Source organism: Aplidium turbinatum, chromosome 3 (genome assembly GCF_918807975.1).
Source record: "Aplidium turbinatum chromosome 3, kaAplTurb1.1, whole genome shotgun sequence".
Lineage (NCBI taxonomy): Eukaryota > Metazoa > Chordata > Ascidiacea > Aplousobranchia > Polyclinidae > Aplidium > Aplidium turbinatum.
Window position 1 is genome coordinate 31,229,537 of NC_137474.1, and position 25,712 is coordinate 31,255,248.

Sequence of the window (25,712 nt, forward strand, 5' to 3'; positions counted from 1 at the left end):
GCGCCAATGGTTCAAAGTCTCCACAAATGTGTGAAACTGCTTCTCATTTTTCAAAGAGGAACCACAATAACAAAAAGGTTCAAATGGTAAAATATTTGATTGAAAAGATCGTTTGAACGTAAACACACAAACAACGGATAATTGTCTACTCTTCAGAATTAGAATCAATTGTACAAACCTTTTGTTTTCTTAAACCATGTGCATTGCAAAAACGTCCACAACTGTGAACTTGGCTGTTAAATTACCTAGAAATTTGTGAGAGAATTGAGTCATCTCGCTGCTTGAAGCCGGGCAGGTGGAAATGTGGGATACGTAACCAAATTTGGATGAGAAGCAGGTTTACAAGAGTTTACTATGTGAAATTTTGATGAAGCTTTTTCAGTTCAAGGATAAAGATTTCCCATCAATCTAAGCTTGATGAAGACAAGACTCTGTCAAGTTTAATAGGTCATATTATTCCACCAACTTCTGAAGTCGTCCGCCCAATTAGCTGAGTGGTTACGCGCCTGATTCAAGATCACGCGACGCTGGTTCGACTTTCGGGGTGTAAGCTTGAGCAACGCATTTCAAGGGCTGCCTTCCATTCAGCGGCATCTAATGGATGGAATGATTCCCCGGTAACAACACTTGAACAATCGGAAAACTTTAATCAGCCAATCTCGGTAACCGACCCTGCGTCAAAATTCTCTACCAGTAGACTATGCCAAGCAATCTACTAGGAACAACCTATCAAGGCTTTGTCAGTCCGAGGATAAAAATTCAAAACAAGTTAAATTTATCTCCACCAACTATTTCTTGATAATTGTAATAAATGCATCAAATTGACTTTAGAAGTCATTTTGGTACAAAAAGGTCCCTCCCTCCAAGCTGACGATAACCACTGATAGTTAAAAGGCAATCCAGAAAAATAGCGGTATTTGAAACACCGCTCACTCCTAGATTAAGTGCAGCTGCTGGCTGCACTGCATGAAAGTGGATCACAGAGGCTAACCAGCATCATACAAACAACTGGACACTTTTGACTTGAAGTATAATTGCAAAAAGGTCTGTCCTGAAAAACTTGGGGTGTATCTACACCAAACCAGTCGGAAAATCAGTCTTTACATTGATTCAAGATTTGCAGACTGCTGGCTGGGATGTACTCCCTTGCTTGGAAGGGAAGTCTGAACTGTAACATGGCTAGCTGAAAACATCACGTTCGCTTCGTATGTAGGTTGTAGGGCTGTGGAGTTAAAGAGATTTTAGCGGCCAGTTATAAACCGAAGTCGGAGTCGTATATTTTTCGCCCGACTCCACAGCCCTGGATGACATTTGAACTGACGCTATGCTCTATTCAGTCCGGCTTGGAATGGCTAACAAAAGTCGTCGTTCTATCATCGTTTCAACGTCTGGCGACACTAAAATGACGTAAAATGGCAATATTTTCAGCTCAATCTCGTTTTCTCACTTCTGATTTATTTTTTAAGTGTGTACTCAGCTAGCCAATCAGGTCTTCTGTACATTGCTGACATTAAGTCGGTGTAAAACTGATACTCTAGCTGGGTGTTTTTGTTCCTAACCGTTGGTGTAAAAAGAAAACGCTGCATGTCGCACAAACTCGAAGCCATGGGTAGTTCTAGTCATGTATTTGTTAAAGCAATAAACCAAATAAGGTCACGAAGAGCATGCCAATGACGTCGTCGATTACAAAGCTCAATACGTTCAAAACCTTTCAAAGAGTCCAAAGTTGTCAGTTTGAACAAGATACCCAAACTTTGGAATAGATGCATTTTGGTGTAAAATTGTATTTCCATTCTAATCTTTCGTGAGATATTTGTCCACTTGTTAACAACACCAGGATGAGAATTGCACGAAATAACTTTTACAAACGCGACAGTCAGTAAACACAAAGCAACGTTGATAGAATATTGATAGCAAGTTAGAAACGATAAATGATCCAAAGCAGTTTTTCTTCATGAGCACAAGGCAAGAACGAGATCTCAACCCGTAAAACGTCCGTTTTAAGTTGTGAAGAGGATGTAGTGCATATGGTACAGCAAAGTATGAGCCTATAACACTTTCTTTTTACTCTTCAGAGATGCGCTTGTCACCAGTCAAATAGTCGTTAAAATGTGATTTAGCAACAAGCTCACAAACGAAGCAAAAACGTCAACGAAACAAACGTTTGTGTAAAAGATTAGAAAAACTAACGTTTTCCTAATCAATTTGAACCAAAGCTCAGGAAACAAATCAGTCCTTTTAAACATCACCTCAACATCTTAGGCATTGTGTCATGGAAATGCTATGCTGGTTGGCAATTTGATAGCAAACGAATATAAACGCAGCCTACGAGTTTTTGGAAACAGCAAATATGTAGCAACACTGTTAATAAGATTCGTCATTGTTTCATACATCCACACACATCTTTTCAATGTAAATAAAACGAATAAACATTGATGAAAACAAAAACACAGTAAAGTTGTTACAGAGTAGGCTAGAAGATAAGATGACTGTGGATGTTATTACTAAAAATATTACGGGGCATTAGACACTAAAGTCGGTGATATAATTTTGTCAATACAACAAGTAAAAGTGATGGTAAATTTTCTGGTTGTGCGCTGGCAAGCTAAGCAAGCAAATTGAAGATTTTGAATAAACGTGTTTTCGATAGGTGTCAAGACAACGGCCTTTCAAGTGACATGCCTGCACTCTCACCACTCCAGCGTGCAGGGAAGGATCAACCTCACTGGTATGCACTAGCTACGTAGAAAACAGCAGAAATACGGGCATTTTAAAATGTTTTTATGTCATTTGTCAGAAGTCAGAACTACATGTTTATTTCTTTTTATGCAAGTTTTAAGTGGCTTGCTTTGAAAACTAATTTATAGTGAACGACAGATAATTGACCGCGGCGACTTGGACATAGAAGTTGAGTGTATGTGCGCCTTTCCATTGCAGTGGTCATTGAACAAGTCGCTTCAACGAATATTTTGTAACTCAGCAAGAAAAATTGGTCCTTTTTACATCGGTTCAAACGTCTGCAGACGTTCAATAAATTTAACAAGGACCAATTTTGAGAGGTGGTAAGGTGCTCCAAACACGTTATTGCGTGTATGTATGACCAGGGTTGTGGAGTCGGAAGGATTTTGGCATGTCCAAAGTCGAAATTGTTGCAAAAAAGGCCGACTCCGACTTGGTACAAAACGGTGAATAAAAGCTTTGTTTGCAAACTTTTTTCAAAATATTGTTACTTGTTCTCTTTCTATTAATACAGTCATCTCTTTCTATTGCGCTCTAAAACTTTACCAGAAAATAAAAGTGTTTGTTCTTGTCAGTTTTTTGTAAGTCGCCGCTTCAATAGCGATCGCAACTTAAGTGAAACTAAATTAAAAATAATAAAAAAGAACAAAAATTTAAACAAATTTGGCAACACTGAAGCCGGAGTCGGCCAGATATAAATCGAGTTGTCGGAGTGGTATATTTTTCGCCCAACTCCACACGTCCACAGCCATGTGCATAACGTAAAAAATGGCGAGATTAAATCAAATCGACAGAGCAAAACGAACGGACGAGCTAGAATCAACTCAGAAAAATAGTGTGGGCAAAACTGAATTCAATATTTCAGTAACGATGCAATATTGTGAACAAATTCGACAAAATATTGGTCTCATTCAGTTAAGTTTTTGTCATTACCAGTCCAAAGTCTCCTGGAGAATTAAAACCAAAATTTGGTAATACATCATTTAAAATATGTGGTTCTTCCTAAGAAATATTGAAAACTACGGCTAGTAAACCTCGAAAGAATTTTTTATTTTTGCAAAGATGATGTGAATTGTTCGGGATGTTTGTGTGGAAACCTATTGCAATATGTTTATGGCAAGCTAGCGCGTAAACCAAACAAGACAGTTGAAAAACGAGTATACACATTAAACACACATCACAGTCAACAAGCTGACAGTTATTTTGAAACACACAACGACCTGCAATATGCACTTATGCAGTCAGGCAAAAAATAGTTTTTTTAACTAACACGGCGTCCGAAGATCACAGTAAAAACATTACATTTGACATCAAAGGTGAAATGGGACATATATTTGATGAAAGAAACTAACTCAATACCAAGCACAGATATCTGGCAAAGAGGTACATATAACGAACTGAAGACCTCTTCATGTGCACCGAAATACCTACAAAATTGTCTACGAGCAGTCGAGCACTATCTTCACAAATCAATTCCACAAATGTTTTTCAAGCAACAAAAAATCATCTACAATTGAATGCTTAACACGTTACATTAATGCACGCAATTCTAAGGTGACCAGCAAAAATGGAAACCACCTCCGTATTTTCCAATAGACAACTAACTTTCATAAAAGAGTTTTAGGTTTCAGATACCCAACCTACAATCACTACCAAACTAAGTTACCCCATACCCAAATCTATGCAGCTCCACCCAATCCATTGACAAATCAAGACCCCTCAGATCCCAAAACCCTCATTTCGCCTAATCTTCTAAAACAAAGCTTTACGTCACGCCAAAAGCTTTGTTTTTCATTTAAATGGCGCAGTGGCAGTGCATTGAGTTTCAAATCAAAAAGTCGTTGTTAGATTCCCACCCCGGGTAGCTCGATGGGTGAGACACTTCTGCCAGATTGGCCATAAAATCTTCGAGCAGCGTTCAATCCAGCAATCAATCAGTGGTTTTTACATTGACTGCAAACGCTGAATTAATGTAAAAAAGATTGATTTACTATCTGAGAATGAGTGTATTACCTTCACTAATCACGAATCTTAAGTAATGTCAGCCGCGTGGAAGCTTATGATAGTTTTAAAACAAGACGGCATTCGGCAACCATAATGAGTTTAAATAGGACATATGACCACAATTTTGTTGCAACTGCCACGTTTTACATAAAATAACAACTCACCCAACTTTTAGGTTTAATTTGCCTAAGGCATGGTTGGAATCTGCTTCACCCTAGTTAGTTACACCCTAAAAAGCCACAGTGCGAAAGTTACGGCTTTTGACACCTCAGTACGCAAATAAACAGGATTTTAAACCGGGTGTGAAACCTCCAACAGAAATTTAGTTGTCTATGGAAGAAGTCAACACTAGAAGGGCACTGTTGCTATCAAGGTGGTAGCAAAGACAAAAAACAAAGTTAGTTTTGCTCTCTAGCTTAAACAACCTGTAAAATAATCCATGAATTATCATATTATCAGCAATTAAGCCTCTTCAATTGCGTCATATAATAGCCGTACGTCACCGTCATCCGCTCACAATTAAATCTTATTAGATAACTTGATCTAATATTTCATAACGAATTAATAGGTGGTTATTTTCATTTGATTCATCATTTGGTTAGGTTGAGCAGCATCAGAAAAAAGCGTCGAAAATCGGCATGCGTGAATAGCGAGCAATATACTCAGATGATAAACAAAAAGCCATTTCATTTGCTCTGGAGGTTTAACGAGGAGAAACTTTTCTGATAAAAATCTGACTCTTGAGTGGTTAGAGCAAAAAAAAACGATATCTCAACCCAGCCATCAAATCGGTTCTTCTTTACATTTATTCAATGTCTGTAGACGTTGAATCAAAGTAAAATGCCTGATTCGTTGGCTTGGAAACCACTCTTTATTACATAACACACGACAGCAAATCAAGCGTTTTTTCACATTGATTGAACATCTGCAGACGTTAAATCAATGTAATAAACGACGGATTTTGCTGTCTGGGAAGTATCTTTCATCATAGAAACATGAAGTTTGAGCTGAAATAACAGTCGTGAGGTAAGCTTCATGTTTGACGTCACAGTCGTCGATCAAGAAGTGATGTAACAATGACTGAACACAAAACAAACATTTCTGTGAAATTTCACTGAAACAAAATGCCAACATATCCTTGAATCGAGTTTGACCCTCATATACCTTTGATAGGAGACCTCCTGACAAGGCCAAAAAAATTACGTATTTTTTGTGGCCATGGTAATGGCCACTCGAACTGACGTGGCAAGCGCCCATTGGTTGGGACATTTTCTTCGAAATAACGGAATATGGGAAACCACCAAACCCGAGAAAGAAAGTTTGTTCGACTAACTTCCTTCAGCACCTGAAAAAGGTTAAAATATAGCTTGGTGCAGCGACGATGCTATTTTGGTTTAACATTAAAAAAAAAACACTAGCACTGAAGTTATGAAAAAAACAAAAGACTTTATAAGAATTTTTTTCAATGAAATTCTGTTTATTACTTGACGTTAAAGTCAACAGCTCAAGCACACAATTGGTACCCATTAGAGTAATATTAAAGACCAGAGCACTGTACTTTGTGAGCTAGAGCAAGTATAGACACGTTTAAGCATGTCAATCCAAGTTTCAAAGATTTGATTCATATCATTTATGTATTCTATAGGGGAAAACTAAACTATTGTGATGCAAACGAGATCATTTCAATAAAATTTCATTCATTTGCAACTAAGCATAAACATGAAATTCCATAAGGATTCCCAATCTCAGCATCTATTGCATTTACCTCTGTGTTGCACATAGTGTGGTAGGACCAGAATAGCCTTGTTGTTAGAAGGTAGGCTATAACAACGTCCACCGTATAATGATCATGGGCGAGTAGAATGCATACTATCCCTACAGCAGCAAGAAGCCAGCATAGCCAATGAAGATACCACCACTTCTTAGGCGTGTCTGTGATAAGACAAGAAAATAACTTCCATACTGTCATTAATGCTACACAACAATCTATGCAATATTTTTGGGATACTTCAGTGGCAAAGAAATGAATCGTCTCCCTAAACCAGGGCATGTCAAAAAAATGTGATAAATTTTTTTTGATAATTTGCAAAATTTTCCATCTGCCACTTTCAAAGTATTTTTAACCTTAAAACTGAACACACGAAGTTGTAAACGTCACTGAGCTAAATTAATAATGATCTTGACCAATAAACGACAAACGAAACGGCGTCAAACCGATATATTGAATCTGTTGTCACAAATTCTGCATATTAAGACAGGTCAAACTTTTACATGACTCTGCAATATGAAGATATATAAAAGTGAGAAAAAAAATTGTGCTTCATATTATGATACCGTGCCATTCTTAGAAATGTTTTATTAGAAACGCTTCCTGTCATAGCATGTTCAGCCTGCAATTATAACATTGCGATCAGGCATGCATCTGTAGATCGAAACCTTTCAAATACGTTGCAAACGTTTGCAAAAGGTTGAGTCAATGTTTCCCAATCCGAGAACAAGTGTTAATCATTTGGATTAATTTATGATATAGGGCTATAGGCCATATTTTTCGGGTACAAGCCCTGAACACTGAACAGTGCACACTTTCATCTATCATCAAAACTAATAAAAAAATAATATGGTTTGTGTATCAACGTCTGTAGCTGTTGAGTCAATGTAATAAAAAACTGATTTTCTGGATTGGAAATACTCTTGCAGAGACAGCACAGGACTTCCTCAATGAAATGGCCTAAAGGTTTTCTCTTCGTCAAAATGCAGACATCATGAAACGTTAAAAATAAGCAAAATTTAAGGATACTCTGTGTTAGCTGTTTTTAATTTTCCCCATAACACACTCAAGCCTCAGGCATAATGAGAGTGTATGAAATAATAATAGCGGTGACGTTCGGTGGCTTAAACCAATGGGAAAGCAACTCGGAAATATGCTGCAGCAAGGTAGTAGGAACGAGGGGCGTAACCGTCGGGCGAAGCCCGAAGGCAACACTTCCAGCGGGGGGTCTCCCCCAGAAATTTTTGAAAAAACACTTCCAATTTGGTGCGCTCTAAGAGCATTTCCAAAACAAATCAAAAATAAAAATCTGTCAAATTGTGCTTCGCCCATGTCGTGATCATACATCCATTTAATGTTTAGAAGTCATGAACAATCTTAATTTTAACGTTGCAGGACCAAAATCCAGTGTTAGACATGGAATAATAGTTGTCTAAATATTTAATTCGTCATGAATGTTCATTCTCAGATATTCAGTTAGGCCTACACTACAAAAACTAACACTTAGGCCTAAACATTACAACCGCAAGCAATTTGTACAAAAAGCTGGATAAGTTTGCCTCCTGCGTATAGAAGCTTATCGAACTAAATATTGCATCCGCACCTGAACGTTCATTGGCGAAGTAACGTTATATCAACGCTGTAAAAAGGGCAAAGGCATGACTATGAAAGCTGGTAGGCTAAAGTACATGGCGAGGAGACATCAAAAAACAGCAACAAGCTTTTTGGCATTATGATGCTGTGCTGTGTACCGTGACGAGAGACCATTCTGTGCGTATGACGAGTTAGTCTAGCGATTGTGCGCATTGACGTCACTGGGAAAGCAACTCTAACACATCTGATTGGCTAAGCAGCTGGTGACGTTTTGCAAAACGAGTGAGGATTGGATAAAACGAAGGCGTTTTTTGACGTTTTTAAACGTGGGGAAAGCAACTTGCTTTCCCTGGAGCCTCAGTGGTTGTTTCTGACAGGAGCGTTTGCGTTAATTGGCATTTATAGGCAAGACATGCGGTTTGGTGAGGACTTAGACTACTCACAAGCGTTACGAGTAATTCTAGTCACAGAGTAATTTTCAAGTTAAAATAGACGTGATAAAAATAATAAGAAGTTAAACCTAGAATTCAGTCATTATATTTTGCATAGTTTTCGCTCAGGTAAGCACTGCTTTCCTTGCTTTCCCTCACCGATCGTCATTGAATAATAGTGCTAAAGCTTTGGTAGAGGGTTAGCTTTGTTGAACCATAGACAAACAAAATAAAGTAACTTTAGCGGGTTTAACATCTGTTATTACCAAGCGATATAACACAATTAAAAGATCAACTCAATCGTTTTCGACACGTACTTGTGTCCTCATCAGAAAATACTTAAATCTGCAATATACAAAAAGTTAAATTTCTTTTTATCGTTATGTAGGCCTACCGCCGGACATCATTGCTCTAGCGAGAGTTTTCAAACATGGACAGATAAACTGTCACCAAAGTTGATATAATTTGGTAACAATTAAACAACTAAGTCAAAAAGGAAATTTACAACACAAAAAAACGTACATTCGGCCAGGACAAGGTAACTAATGACGAGTACGATGGTGTGGCCGCTAAAGAGATAATCTCCGCAAAGATGGTGAGACCCAGTTACTGTGAGGCCTCCTCCGAAGAGAAGACCAGCCGCTCGGGACATCATGAGAGATATCTTGCCATGCGCCTGAGAAATAATGACAAACAAAATTAAAAAGATGTGAAAAAGCGGCAGTTCACGACGGGCAGTTTTTGCTTGGGAGCTATTTTTACATAATCAAAATGAGTCCGCAATATGGCATCATTTGTATTCACAACTACTCATTGTAAAAGCTAGCAGTAAAACGTCATCAGGAATTTCACGCCTTGAATGGAAAATATTGTTGAATGGTTATTTATAGAAAAGAATATGCTGTGTGGAAGGAGCGATCTTCCTGGCGTCAGCACAAGGCTGAGTATTCAACTATTCAATATAGAAAGCAAGCATTGGAAGTGTGTTATCAAAAGATATACTATCCCTAATTCTTACTACACTCGACAATCAAGAAAAATATGCCATTAGAAAAACTACTAAAAAATAGTAAACAATGATAAAAGTCTTGACGTTAGTTTGTTGCAACCTAGAGGTAATAAAAAGATATATTTTTGGGAAACAGTTTCTTTGTCTGCACTCCGCAGTGCTGAATTAGGAAAAAAAAAAAATGCAGTATTTGTGATATGTACATTGTACAGTATAAAATTTTCCGTTAAATGTATAATGATTCAATAACAGGGTCGTGGATTGTTCTTGTTTGACGCCATCGAGGAATGATTTCTAAAACTACAAAGCTATTCCACAATTATTTAAAGAATTTAAAGGGTAGAAAAATTACTTTTTAAAGAAATAAGATACTGTAACTTGTTTCAGGTTCCACTGGACAGATTTTAACCAGCATGTATCTGAGTCAATGAAATGAAATGTATAAATTAAATTGTGTAACTAAAATATAGTTTCGAACAAAACTACCACTGGTAGTATGGTAAAAAAACAACTAAAATAAACAAAGAATGCGTCGGATCAACGTGATTTCAGTTTCGATACAGAAACATCAAAACCAGTAGCAAGCCGTGTCATTTGCACTAACCTCAATCACTGGTATGCAGAACATCCAAAGAAGGTACTTGCACACACATGAAATACTAACTTTTATAAGTTTTCTTATTGTTATTCTTATTTTTTTATTCTGCTACTGTTTTTTATTATATACATATATTCTTATTGTTATGGTCTTGTGGCATTCTCTGTTGTAACTTGGCAACACTGAGTTAAGTGTACAACGCTACTACAGTTTCGACGGCTCATGTTAATTACAGTCTGCAGGAGAGAGCGAGAGATTGAAACGCACCTTAGCAGCACACTTGAAGTGCATACCGGGTACCGGTAGAGTGGTCACATACATCGTACATGAGCGGTACAGATACAATGTTCCCATGATGAAAAACACTCGTCGGCAAATGATCAACCTACATCAAAATACATCACATGTATATTATATCATACAATCAGTCATATTAGACGCATCACTTTTCTATGGACAAAGGACGACTGCAGTTATCTGGTAAAGAAGATTTAAAACTACCTAAAGTCGCATTTTGTATACCGTTGTAGAAAAGTGATTTGACAGGATATTTTAAATTATTGTTATGTTGTGTAATTATTCTTACTATTACCTAATAATGTCTCCTTGTATTTGATTACCTGGAAAAATGAGCTAAAAATAGAATTTTGCAACAAAACCGATATTTCAACTTAAAAAAGAGAAGACGAATAGTTATCCTTGCGCAGCAACATGGTGTGAGATGCAATCAGGACAAGTCACAGTCAAGCATCTATTTATGCAACAACTCAATTCACCTGTGCTTGTGAAAAGCAGCCAACATGAGCATAAATATGACCAAGACCATTCCCGCGGACTCGCACACGTCAAAAGCATTTTCAAAACGAGTCGGAACAATGTCAAAAAACACGTCAGGAAGGGGAAGGTCTTCTGTCATGGATGGCACCCTCTCGTGAACAAACTGTAGGGTGAAGACTGATGTCACAAACCCTGTTCAAAACATAAGTGCTAGTTTTGAATTGTATACGTTATTTTTTCATTACTAAACAACAATTATGTACCATACATTAAATGCACTGATCAAAAAAGTACACTGCTGAGTGCTGACTTTATATATATAATCCTTAGCCAATGCAGCCTGGAAATTGAAGAAGAACTCTACGTCTGGATAGCCCAACAACCGAGTGAAAAGAGCTGCTACTCTGACCAGTGGCTAGCAATAGCATGATCATTGATCAATCACTCAAACAGATATCCCATCCTTTCTGACGCTTACAACCTGACTTTATTAGACCCTGATATGAAGACATTGCACAGGTTGTAGCAATTGGGAGATGTTGCCTAAATTGCTGCATCATAAGCAAAAAGAAGAAGCATGCTGAGCATATCTATAATCAAATGTGGTATTTTTAAGCAAAGAGGGGAATAGTACAAACCGTTCAAAAAACGTTACTTAATGCCTGCTTAATGTATAAAAATTATTCCACGATCTCGGTTCAACAAATTGTTTCTTATGTAATTTAATGAAAAAATAGGCACCTTAAAAGCAAATTTTTTAAATTATTTGTGCATCGAAGAAAGGGGAGGATTAATCGGCTTTTTTTTTCAAATCCATTTTTAGCCCTGGTTTTAGAATACAACAGGACATTCTAAGGCCTCTGGGAAAAAAATAGGCATTTCCGTCCAAATTGAAACTCCGAAAATTACATTTCGCATTTAATTTCCTAATATTGTATGCAGGCCTCGAAATTCGTGTTTGTTGACGGTGGACAGACGTGTCCGGTCTGAGCAGCTATCTCGGCAGACAAATTAAGTCTCACAGCGGACAAACCAGTTTTAGCGTCGATCGTCATGCCTCACTTTATCTTGATATTTTTCGCCATTCGAGAACTACAGTATAGCTACGGTTTCGAAGGCTTTTTAAAATTTAAGCGAAGTCACTCTGAAAGGCTTTCATCAGACCAACGACGTGCGCTTGAAGAGTCAAAGCGCTGTGAAGCTGCTTAATACGCCGCATAACTGATTAACTTCCACCGAACGAGGTCGTGTGGCTTCTTGCGTCACAATGCTCTGGGCACGAATCGGAAAACTTCTACACTAACGTTACAATTTTCTGCTGTGCAAAGTTTCACTAGTTTTTTTTCCTTAAGCATATTTTTGCGTGTCATGTGAGCGAAAGTGATTTTTTCCTGGGTCTTTTCTTTCTTACCGTGATACCAAAACTTAACAAATTTTGCTGCATCTTGCTGTAATAACCTACTCGTATAATTTGACTTTGTAACCAACCTTGCCTTATCAATATTACTCGGAGATTAAAGCCAGACATGGTGACGTAAGACTTCAACTAAGTTGCGCGTGATTAGTGTAGAAGTACCGGTACTCTCATCGATTCCTAGCGAAGAATTCACCTTTGTTACGCTGATTCAACGTCATTATAGATCAGTGACGTTCGGTGGCTTAAACCGTTGGGAAAGCAACTTGGAAATATGCTGCAGCAAGGTAGTAGGCACGAAGGGCGTAACCGTCGGGCGAAGCCCAAAGGCAACACTTCCAGCGGGGGGTCTGGAGGGCCTCTCCCAGAAATTTTTGAAAAACACTTCCAATTTGGTGCGCTCTGAGAGCATTTCCAAAACAAATCAAAAATAATAATCTGTCAAATTGTGCTTCGCCTATGTCGTGATCATACATCCATTTAATGTTTAGAAGTCATGAACAATCTTAATTTTAACGTTGCAGGACCAAAATCCTGTGTTAGACATGGAATAATAGTTGTCTAAATGTTTAATTCGTCATGAATGTTCATTCTCAGATATTCAGTTAAGGCTGTTAAGCCTACACTACAAAAACTAACACTTAGGCCTAAACATTACAACCGCAAGCAATTTGTACAAAAAGCTTGATAAGTTTGCCTCCTGCGTATAGAAGCTTAACAAACTAAATATTGCATCCGCACCTGAACGTTCATTGGCGAAGTAACGCTATATCAACGCTGTAAAAAGGGCAAAGGCATGACTATGAAAGCTAGTACAGTAGGCTAAAGTACATGGCGAGGAGACATCAAAAAACAGCAACAAGCTTTTTGGCATTATGATGCTGTGCGTTTACCGTGACGAGATACCATTCTGACGAGTTAGTCTAGTCGCTCTAGCGAATGTACGCATTGACGTCACTGGGAAAGCACAACTACCGTAACCTACCATAACCATAACACATCTGATTGGCTAAGCAGCTGGTGACGTTTTGCAAAACGGGTGAGGATTGGTTAAAACGAAAGCGTTTTTTGACATTTTTGAATCTGGAAAAGCAAGTTTGATAGTTGCTTACCTGGAGCCTCAGTGATTGTTTCTGACAGAAGCGTTTGCGTCAATTGGCATTTATAGGCAAGACATGCGGTTTGGTGAGGACTTAGACTACTCACAAGCGTTACGAGTAATTCTAGTCACGAATACAGTAATTTTCAAGTTAAAATAGACGTGATAAAAATAATAAGTTAAACCTAGAATTCAGTCATTATATTTTACATAGTTTTTGCTAAGGTAAGCACTGCTTTCCTTGCTTTCCCTCACCGATCGTCACTGTTATAGATGCATTTGCTATAACGTATTTGCTACAGCGCTTCAAGTATGTTGTAAACATTTTTCTGGTTTTGGTTCATCGTAAAACACGGAAAAGTGGTCATTTCGATTTGTGTGCATGGCTATGCGCATGCGCAATGGCGTGAAATTGATGCAAGCAGTTTGTATGAAGTTGCAGTTGTATTCGAACTGCCGTAAATTGACTAAAACCTAATTTTCATAAACAAATTCGCTTAAAAGACGCCTTTGGCTTCATTTTCGATTTAAGCCTTTTCTGAGATTTCCCGCTCAATCCCTTTTTATCTAGGTGTCTGGTTTATCTGCTTATTTCAGCTTAATAACGTAGATTGACTTGCCTTTGGTATGCTTTTGCTGCAACAACCAATTGAAAACCCCAGACTGACAACTGCTACTTAAGATGCTTCTCAACAGCAAGTTGTTGTAATGGATGGTTGTCGAGTCGTGTCGACACGAAGTGGTTGTTGAGAATGCTCTATCAAAAGAACATTGCATAATGCGCTAACCCTGTGAAGTGAATTTTGAGAAGGTCGTTCCTTAAATCCTCTTACAATGCACGGCATTGCACTCCAGACAAGAAAAGGCAACATGAATGAATGAACTGTTTTCTTCTTGAAACCTACAGCGTTTCCCTAATTTTTTTTTTATCAACAAGCAGGGGAGAGCTTTGGCACCACGGGTTTTGGTTAACCTGTCTGTAGGCCTACACAGACGGAAGCCCAGACAGCTTGATTCTATAGCTCAGTCAGCCATGAATATTAACTACTTTGACCCTTTATCCATAGATGCACATCTGACTTGTTTCATAATGACAAGTGGGCGACTGCCATCACTCACTGTTCTAGCTATAGTAGCATCCATCACCAATTTACATACATTAAGCCTACACCTGGACGACTGGACGTGATCTACCGGTACAACAGATCTTGTCATTAAAATTTTCACATTGTGTCTAAACCAGGGGTTCCTGAACTTTATTGGGCGCGCCCCCCTTGACGTCACTTGTAATACTTTGTGCTCCCCTTTTCTCGTTTAAGAGATATATATATGAAAGTCAAACTACATAAATTTTGCATGTTTTGGATTTTATAACAAAGTTTACTTTTTATTTTTTATCATAAGTCCTACAAAAATCAGATTAAGTGAATAGCAATCTACTTCTCCTCGCATCATTGAGAAGGATCATCAAGGATGTAACTGCTTTTTTGAAGCCAGCAGTTTAATTCGTGGCTTAGTTGAAGAAAATGCACATCGCATGTATGGTTACCAATTTAAGTTTGTTCCAAGCTTGCGTCTTTACACTTGTTTTCGCTCTCTAGGTTTAAATCTAAAACTGGATTTACGATAAATTGAGATCTGGAGATAAAGTAAGTTTAAATAGTAAAATGAAGAAGATGATTTGATTGTGAACATTTTAATACCAAGATTTTTGAAATTGATCAAAAACTTAAAGAGAAATTATCATATCAAGAATCCAAGCCTGTGGTTGCTGCATGTAGAAAACAAGCAATTAACTCGCAAGCCTCAGCTTTGAAAGAAGCGGGATGAGGAAATTAAAATTATTATCCAGTGAAGCAATGACTGAATATAGTCTTTCGCTGCTTCCTGTTTGTTGTGGTATCTACTATCTAGATTGTTGTGGCGCTATTTTATTCGTATCGTTTATAATTGTACTGTACTATTCTCGTAACAAATAAAATAAAAGTTTTCCCTCACTTGCAAGTGCAGAAGAGTCACTTTCACACAAAATAACGTCACAAACAGCGATTGTTAGCGAACAATAGATTAAACAACAACGGCAAGAATCAGCGCTGACCGCCGAGTACTACAGTTAAACCACCGGTAAGTCACATTACCTGTCAGTAATCGATTAATCGTGTTAGGCTACGAACATTTCTGTTCACGACTTGTACAATATAGCAACATACCAGTGCAATACCCTACCATCTTTGGAGAATCTTCACGCCCCCTAAGGGGGGTGCGTCCTCTAGTTTAAGAACCACTTGTCTAAACAGTAATTTTATGATACAACATATAACATGATTAAACGGCTGTATGAAAAAATTCCATGTAGATATTTCTATGAAAAATCCAACGTTGTTGTACGAAGAATTATTTGCTGCCCGAAAGTAGAATATTTCTATCGTGGGAGAAAGGGCTGCATGGGCTAGTTCTAGTGCCCTAGTATGAACATGTTATTGACTTGTCAGTGACTTCGATCTGGAGTAGATTTTTACATGTAGCCTATTCGCACAAAAATATTATAAGACTACAGAAATATTCATGCAGAATTTGAAAGAGCAAAAAGCCTGTAAAAGTTTTGAAATGGATTTTAAGGAGATATGGTTGTTTGTATATGTATATTTTATTTGTTAATTTGACCAGCTTAATATCCTACAAAATTCAAAAATACAACTTTGTGAATGAACTTTTAAATCTTTATTTGAATTTACCAATGATCCAAATGAATGCCTAGTGCGATCAATACTCATCAGAGCAGAGAGTAAGCTACCGTACTAAATTGATAAATTCAAGTGTATTGTGAAGCATTTGCCAAAGAATTGTGGTTTCGTTAGTGACTACATACCTATCTCATTAAAGAAGGTTTAAAGTTCTACTTTTGTAAGAATGATAGGTGTACTTAAGAAGCCATACTTGTGAGGTAAAAGCTGTACTATACCCTTGGATCAATTTGATGTGGTAGACAGGAATTTAGACAAAAATTTCAGATTTTTTCCACAGGTCTTAGAATGTCCTGTTGTATTCTAAGACTAAAACCAGGGCTATGGTTGAAACTAAATTAACCCTCCTCAATAATCGAAGACGTCTAATTGTGAGAAATGGAATAGAAATTTACTGCAACGAAATTGTAATTAGTATCAAAAACCATGCAATTACATAGGAAAATTACCAGTTTAACCAACCGCAATACGGAATAGTTTATATATTTTTATGCAGACCTCGTCCTCGCACTACCCAACAACTTTGTTTGTTGTGAAAAACTTATGTTAAAATGCTACCAAAAAAATAGTTTACACTTTTCATGGCAACAAAAACGTATCAAACACTTACCAAACAATAGGTACATCAAAGCCACAAGAGTTTTTAACTTTTCACAAAGATATTGCTCAATAACTACATGACTGCTGGATCCACTGCTGGAATGATCATCATCTGAAAATTTCAAATGTATATAGTTAGTTAATAGTGGAAGATTTGAAACTACAACGAGTTGCTGCATGTTTTATGGTCATAAATATTGGCAAAAGTATAGCAACACATTGATAAACCCACGATTCAAAAAACTGTCACGTACGCGTATAAGTACTTTACAAGTATATTTTGTTTGAGAAACAGTTTTTCAACACCTGTGGAAGTTATCAAATAGCCAGAACTGTGTCATTTTTGTTTGGAATGTGCAAAAGTGCATAAACAAAAACAGCTGGAGAAATCATGTGTGGAAGGAAAGATTAAAATCTTTAAATTCAAACAAAACAAGGCCATTAAGATGTGCGATCAAAATTCCCACCAGCTTGTTATCATGGAATGAAGACACGCACAATCTCTGGAAATCATGTCGAAAATTAATAAAATATCAAAACTAGACTGAAAAACTGTATATGTATAAATAATGGGTCTGCTACTATTCGGTGAGTCCGATTTGGTGAGTTCCTTACCTCTAACCCTAACCCTCTAACCCTAAAACGGCAATGATAATTAGGCTACGGTACCCGATAATTTAAAAAAAAAATTGAAAAAAATCCCTTGTTAAGGGATCGGACTCACCGAAACGGGCCATTCCGATAAATAATGCAGCTTTAGCGCCTTCAACATTGTCAATTTTCGTACCAAAACATTACGCAACTCAAGTGACAAAACAAGATATAATATATACTGGATGTGAAACCACTGATTGTCGAGCTCTATTCTTCAAAAGTCAAAGCGATAAAATTTTATAGGGTTGTAACTAATTTAGTCAGGTTCATTCTAAGCGTTTATTCTTGTTTACTAAATAGTTTCAACTTTCACAGCACTATCAACATTTATTGCACCATTTTCCCATCTGGAAACATGGGTATTATTGTCTGTTCACAAAAAATTCCAGGTCATATGTTAGACATATCGCATCAAACAAAATGAAAAAACAAAGATACCGTATTATATAATATATCCTACAAAAAAGGAACCTCAGAGCCTAAACAACTCTTGGTCTGATTAAATTACTGCAATAAGCCATATGATGTGGCCAAAGTTGACAAAAGCACTGTGTCATATCATTGCAGCTCTAAAAATGTGGTTTTCAACCTTTATTGTACCGCAAACCACTCAGAGCAATCAATGTAGCCTCGCAATCATCCTATAAAATTATTAAAAAAAAAAACTACATTTGATGTAAAATTTAACCAAAAACGGCTGGTGACCTCCAAATTGAAAACTACTGTTTCAATTTCAAATTAGAAACATTGAAAACTGGGTCAAAGAAAGCAAATATGATACTTTTTTTAATTCACAAAACAGAAATGTAAACTAATTTGAGTCATTTTTATCATACGTCCACATAAAGATACGTAGGTTTACTTCTTTATGACTAACACAGAAGGCCTTTTCAATTTTGAAATGGCAACAATCATACATCATACTAACAGTGGCTTAATATTAGTAGTTGCCACTAATTACTTTGCACAGTACGATTGAACTGAATGAAGCTATAGAAAATGCCGCTATCTTGCAAATCAACTTAAATTTCTACGATTAAGTCATCTTAATCTTATAGATTTGCAAGGTCACAATCACACAAAAAATTATCTTAGATCAAGATCACCAAAATAAAAGTGATCTTCAAGATCAAGCTCATCTTTGGTTGTAGAACGTTGTTATGTGTAATCCATATATTATACTAGCACCGAAAACATGACACAAGATATATCTTATGAGCAAATTGGCTGGTATTTTATCACTTTATTATCATTATAGTTTCGCGAGAGAGTTTGCTTTCTTGTACGGAAGGCAGGCAAGACACAACAATACAACAGAGTTGATCATTAAATGATATGAGATGTTCTACTGGTGCAAATTAAGCTAAACTATCACAAGATGTAGGGTCAAGCGAGGTCAAATGGGCCGCGGGGGCAAATGGGCCATTCTGGTACTCTGTTTACTTCTCACATTTTTTTTCAAACTTATTCTTTTCTAAAATCGGAAGTTAATAGCTCATTTTAAAGCTGTTTTCCCATAGATTTGCATCATGTAAAACAAACACAGATGTACATTTGGTATATACTTCACATGATGCATAAAGTGGCCAAAAAATGTGAAAATATTAAAATTTGAAAATTGACCAAAAAAACTTTGGTATACCTCAAAAACTAATTAAGCTGGAATAAAAATTTACTGAACAGCGTGCACCCCAGAATGCTGAATTAGTATGCTGAAAAAATTAATAGTCTCACTTTTCTACTTTTTGCAATTTTTCTGTTTAAATAAAATGGGGTCAAATGGGCCACATTGGCTTTTTGACAAGTTTTAGCTCACTTGCGTAATTTTTTTAATTCTATTTAATTTATGGTATTTTTTAGGTGAACAGGCCTATTATTACTACTAGACATAGCTGTTGGTTGCATGATTAGCTCCAGACATGCCTAGAAAGAGAACACGCAAAACTAAAACTGCATACAATCCTGATCTTCTACCTGAATTGGCCCAGTTGGTGAAAGATGGCAAAGGTTCGTTACGAAGTATTGCAAAAAAGCACAATGTCCCCAAAGAAACTCTTCGCCGGTGGGTTTCAAGTGCCCCAACAAAAGTAGGTTCTGGTGGTAGAACTGTCTTAACGTTTGACGAAGAACTACTGATCGTGAATGCTTTACAGTACATCTCCAAGTGCGGTTACCCCCAGAGTAGAGATGATGTAAAGAACATGGTGGCATCTTATATCAGTTCTATAGGCAGGAAGAATCCATTTAAGGATGGAAGACCTGGTAGAGATTGGATGTTGCTCTTTGAAAAGCGACATACAGGTTATTAAAACGACGTAAGCCTGAGATCTTAACTGAAGCACGCGCTGAAGGTTTGACCAAGCATGCTGTGAATTCCTTTTTTGACATTTATGAGAAAACTCTAGAACAAAACAAACTTGAAGAGCAGCCTCATCGCATCTTCAACTTGGATGAGACTGGACTTAGCACTGATAGAAGCAATGAGGCACTCTTTGTCTCCAAACAAAGCAAGAACGCCTACTTGAGGTCTCCTACTGCGGGCAAGACTATGTACACAGTGCTCTTTTGTATCTCTGCCTCTGGAAAGCATCTTCCTCCTTTGACGGTGTACAAGGCAAAACACCTCTATGAGAGCTGGACTGTCGGAGGCCCAAAAGGTGCATGTTACAGCTGCTCAGAGTCTGGACTCTGGATGGATGATGGATATTAATTTTGAAAATTGGTTTCTCAACATTTTTGTAAAATATGTCAGTGATATTGAAAAGCCAGTTCTTTTGACCTTTGATGGGCATAACAGCCATCTAACATACAACACTGTCAAGAGTGCCATGGACAATGGTGTTATTATCCTGTGTCTCCCACCAAATTCATCCCATGCACTTCAGCCTCTGGATGTCGGAGTATTCAAAGCTGTGAAAGTTATGTGGAAGAAGATTCTTAATGCCTGGTTTTCAGAGTCACGATTGGACGCTGTTGACAAAGCAGTCTTCCCTAGGTTGCTGTCAAGACTTTGGCCACGTTTAGACACAATAACTGCAATCAATGCATTCCGTGGTGCTGGGTTATATCCTCCAAACAGAAGACCTGTAATGGAAAGGGTTGTACACCTAGAAGAAAATACACAAGATGGGACTGATGGGACACTAGCAAAGCCCAGCACATCCGCAGACTCACCAAGGAAGTTGCTGCGGAATGCAATTGTTGGAGTAATAAATCCAACCCCATCACGAACAACTGTAGCAGCCATGGAACAGAAAAAAAAGAAAAGAGCACGAGTTCAGGCACATGCAGGAGAAGTATTGACAGAAGAAGAAGTGCTGAAAAGACTACTAGAAGAAGAAAGACTTCGTAAAGAGAAGAAGTTGAAACAGAACAAGAGTAACATGACAATTTCAGTTAAAAAGCCTGTAAAGAAACAGCTTGTGGCTAGAATTCCAGATATGGCAAAAAAGAAGTTAACCTACAGCGATTCATTTGTTACTGCATCATCCAGTAGTGACAGTAGTTCAGGTGAGGAAGAAGCGGTGTCGACAACCAAAGTTAAAAAATTGAAAGAAGGTGTTACATTCGTTGTTGTCATCTATGAAGGATCTTATTTCCCAGGGCTAGTTACAAAGGTTAAAAAGACATGTGTTGAAGTTAGTTGCATGATAAGAAGCAGTCCCAGTGTCTGGAAGTGGCCTGAACATCAAGATCTACATGATTATCCATTAGATGATGTTGTCTCCATCATCCAACCTCCAGCTACTTGTGGCAGTCGTGGCCAATGTAGTGTGCCCGAAGTTGAAAAATACTGGAAAGTCTAACTGCAGTGTAAATGACAATTCTTGTGATCCGTATGAAAATACAAACTGAAGTAATCACAATATTAGACTATTTGTTTGATGTTTCCAACCTGTCCCGTTTGTTTTGTATATAGCATGATTGATTGAATGTATAGTATCCTATAGACCCTGCTGTTTGAAAATTGAACATTTGTAAAATGTTTCCTTATTCATATCGTTCAATTTCAGTTGCAAAAAAAAGCAGTGCAAATTATGTGTTCTACCTTTATCTGAAAAGGGCGAAGAAGGCCTTTATGGCTAAAATTGTTGAATATCACTAACAAAATACATGCCACCCAACAGGCCTGTGATAGAATAGCAAAAATGAAGTTCTTTCCTTACCATTTCGACAAATAAAAGTTGTGGCCCATTTGACCCCACAGCTGATGGGGTCAAATGGGCCACACCTACCCCAGCTTAGCACATTTTTTCATGTTTTTGCAAGTTTTTAATTTTTCTGAAAAATGTCTTATTTCATTGCTGAAAGGTGTAATGCTCTGTTGCAAAAATTTTTTTTTTAAATTTCATCATAGGTTTTATGTGGCATTCAAAAAACTGAAAAAGTGTCCCGTTTGACCCCGCATGACCCTATACAGTGACAATCTGCTTTTATTCCGACGTTTCGTCAATCAGACACGACTGACTTCTTCAGGGGGCTAGACCAGGTAGTGACTACCTGTCTAGCATGGCAAAACACATGACATATTGCTGAAAACAACTAAACATGCAAAATGAAAATTCAACTTCTGGACAAAAACTTATCGCGCGCAAAGTTTGAAATAAGTTAGAAAAAAGGGGGGACTTAATTGCGATCAACAAGAAACTTAAATAACAACAAGATAGGAGAGTGAACGGCATGAGTCATGAATCGAGTTTTGTACGCACTACTGCACAGGTTTACAATCAGCATGAAACCAATTTAAAAAAACGTCAAATCAGCACTTACAATAGTTTTTTGTAGATAGCGGGAAAAGAGATGCCATCATTGCGATTCACTACATGAGGCTTTTGATTGATGAACCAACTTTCAGAAAACATTCGCTTTTTATAATCACTTTCAACTTTTAGAATTTTAGAATTGCTCCAAGTTATTTTATGATCTGAAGTTATGGCATGCATGCAAGGAGCAGAATGTTCAGGGCGTTGATATTTGAAAGCTCTTTTGTGTTCATTAATGCGAGATTTGAGATCTCGTTTTGTTTGGCCAACATAAATTAAATTGCAATCATCACAAGAAACTTGGTACACTAAACCTGAGATTTCGCTTTGATTCAAGGGGTCTTTTAAAGATGGCAAAAATTTACTTATTGTCAAGAAAGGTTTCAAAGCGACTTTTACACCAATTTCATTTAAGATACGCCGAATTTTTTCAGAAACTCCCTTAACATAAGGTAAAGAAACAAAAGACTTATACTGGGTAGATGGGGGTACTAAACTTTTAGGTTGTCGTTGGCAAGCATGCTTTCTTGGAAATCCATTGCGACGCAAAGTATTGTGTAATGCTTTGTTCTGTCGTGAACGTTCATGCGGATCTGCGACATGTGTGTCAATGCGGTCATACAAAGTTTTAGCTACAGTAAGTTTTTGATGTTTGGGATGGTGTGAATTAAAATTTAAATATCTGTCAGTGTGTGTGGGTTTTTTGAAAATTGTAGTGGTCAACGTGTTTGTGGCATTGTGACGAATAACTGAGACGTCTAAAAATGATATGGAGTTGTTTTTTTCATGTTCTCCTATCTTGTTGTTATTTAAGTTTCTTGTTGATCGCAATTAAGTCCCCCCTTTTTTCTAACTTATTTCAAACTTTGCGCGCGATAAGTTTTTGTCCAGAAGTTGAATTTTCATTTTGCATGTTTAGTTGTTTTCAGCAATATGTCCTGTGTTTTGCCATGCTAGACAGGTAGTCACTACCTGGTCTAGCCCCCTGAAGAAGTCAGTCGTGTCTGATTGACGAAACGTCGGAATAAAAGCAGATTGTCACTGTATACATCTTGTGATAGTTTAGCTTAATTTGCACCAGTAGAACATCTCATATCATTTAATTTAATGCCTGGTGAACAGCCTCATTCAATTTTCAGAGTTGATCATCATAACAATATATTTTACATATTTACAAATAGTTTAACAGTTAAACATTTTTGGCTTAACTTAACTTCTTAAAGATAACTAACTAGTACCGGTAACTAACTGACTATAAGCATCAAAAAACACGCAGCGATTAAATGCAAAAGTGTGGAAAACATACAGACAGACAAAAAACAAATTACATTAGGAAAAGGCAACTGCATGACTACAAAAGAATTGCACAGCGGGGTATGTGATACATCTAGTAAATGTTGAGGTCTTGAGGAGAATGGACGCACCTACGGCAAATAATTGCTTGTTTAAATTTGGGTAGCGCTTGATTATTATTTTTATTTTTTATTATTATTATTTGAAAGGTGTTTAATTGCACAATGCACATATACACTTATACAGAACAAGTTATGTTGTATGATATTGCTGAGGGTTTTGATTTAAATATTTTTTTGAACAGTTAACTGCTCTTGTGAATAGTAAGTTGGTAAGAACGTCATCTGTTTCAGATACCGAAATTAGTATGGGTGCAGACTGCAGATATTGCTTCGTGACACTTTGTTTGTAAACCATTGATTTTCAACGCTAAGGAAATTTATGATATTTGCTGATTGGCTACAATATTATGGTAGAGACAGTTAAGAGTATACAGAATTTTGAAACAGGGATTCCAATCCAATGTACCTAAGCATTTGTTGACTATGAGTCCTCCAAGTTTAAGGCACAGCAAGCTTAAATAAAGTGATATGTGTTTTTATATATATATACAGTAGTACAGTATGTGCACTTTGAGACAGATTACTTTATCAACATCACCAATAACATGTGCAGTTATGCACTTTAAATTTAAGTGATAAAATATAATCAATGAAACAACAATAAATAGTAAGTAGCTACCGTATGTACAAAAAGAAAAAGCTTGTTGACCAATGAGAATATAAACTTCAAGGGTAACTTATTCCAACCGTTAGAATCATCACATTACCACTCATGTATATATCAAGTATGAGTTACTGCCAAAAACTATTTGCATTGATTTACAATCAAACCTGACATATATATTATATATATAGTTTTGCAGTGCATGGATTCAGGTAACCATCAAATTTTTTCCGCACTAGACCTGACAATTTAACAAGCATCTAACAAAACATATGAAGAACCCAATTCCAAAACCACGACAAACGTCATGTCTCAATTCAGTAGGTAGTTATACATCGTCAGAAATCAAAAGAGCATTACATTTTCCAAACTAAACTGTCATAAACGTTTTTCGTGGTTTTCTCGAAATCACCGAAAGTGGATGTAAGTGGTTTTGGAAATGGGCTCTTCAGTCTTCATATTTATAAGGAATTATTGGTACTTTTTGAAATTCAAGTGAATTGAAGTACCATACCAGTGCAACATAAAAAAACAATTATTAGCATACATTTCTTGAAATGCACATTGACTGTGTAGGCATACCAACCTGCCAATAGAGGAGACGATGAGGAGTGATGGTTCACAACTCCATTTTCCATACTGGATGGAGAGTAAGAGTTACCAGGCGAGATGTGTCCAATAAGATGCTGTGTAGAACTGTTATGAAGTCCATTCCGCAGAACCTAACAAAAACCATGATCTTTAACAGTAAGTTTCACTTGATGTTTACTTTTTATCGACTTTTTTGTCTGCAGACCCAGTGGTGAGAGCTCTGGTACGGTACTCGAAAGGGCGCTGGTTCAACACCGCTCAAGAGCTGGCAGAGCTCTGTGTCTTTGGCAGAACACAAAAAGGCATGCCTGAAGGACTGAAGGTGGACACAAAGATTGGCTTCCTTGCGTTCCTGTCTACTTAATCTAAATCTTCAACAACCGGGCGTCAACCCGGATACAATACACATACACACTGACTTTTTTATGGAATTCTATTGTACATTTTGTTTTGAAAATACAACATATATTTTTTTAATTCAATGTAATGCAAACCTTTTTAGACTCTTCTGTGTTCCAGCCTATGATTTCTTCATCAGTTAGTTGTCCATCACTTTCATTCATATCAACTATATTACTCTCCACCATACTTTCTACAAATTATATGGAAATTTGAATGTCAAAGTAGCATAAAAGCTTATACCTGCAGTCTATTTGACTATGGCATACTCTCCGAACAGTAATAAGACAAACAAAAAATATAATTGAATTGCACAAGTTGTCTTATAAGTACAGTTAATTAGAACAGTGCCTAATTTAATAGAAGATATGAAGCTGGTATACAAGTCTCTGCCCCTGGTAAAAAATTCCACAACTCATATATTGGAATTGACCAAAAATATAGGGTGAAACTACATTACCTTTGCTTTACTGTTCAATTGTTTAAAATACACTTCACCCTAAATGTCTT

At 37.1% G+C, this 25,712-nt stretch overlaps 1 protein-coding gene across 1 annotated transcript; it reads right to left on the bottom strand.

Moving 5' to 3' along the window:
* Positions 1 to 1,602: 1,602 nt before the first annotated feature.
* Positions 1,603 to 25,390, bottom strand: LOC145767265 (phosphatidylcholine:ceramide cholinephosphotransferase 2-like). Its single transcript, XM_082579056.1, has 8 exons — positions 25,298 to 25,390; positions 24,799 to 24,934; positions 16,787 to 16,888; positions 10,919 to 11,111; positions 10,410 to 10,527; positions 9,058 to 9,211; positions 6,509 to 6,675; positions 1,603 to 6,088 (listed from the first exon to the last, which is right to left on the bottom strand). Exons 1-8 carry the CDS (start codon positions 25,388 to 25,390, stop codon positions 5,900 to 5,902), a joined length of 1,152 nt encoding a protein of 383 aa, XP_082435182.1. The 3' UTR covers positions 1,603 to 5,899.
* Positions 25,391 to 25,712: the final 322 nt, after the last annotated feature.

Excerpts from the sequence above, each read along its gene's own strand:
- LOC145767265 (XM_082579056.1), bottom strand. The coding sequence starts at position 25,390 with ATGGTGGAGAGTAATATAGTTGATATGAATGAAAGTGATGGACAACTA. Across the intron at positions 16,889-24,798 it reads ATCGTCTCCTCTATTGGCAG|ATGATGATCATTCCAGCAGT; the intron begins GTTGGTATGCCT and ends TGAAATTTTCAG. Across the intron at positions 11,112-16,786 it reads TTTGATGTACCTATTGTTTG|GGTTTGTGACATCAGTCTTC; the intron begins GTAAGTGTTTGA and ends TGTTTTGAACAG.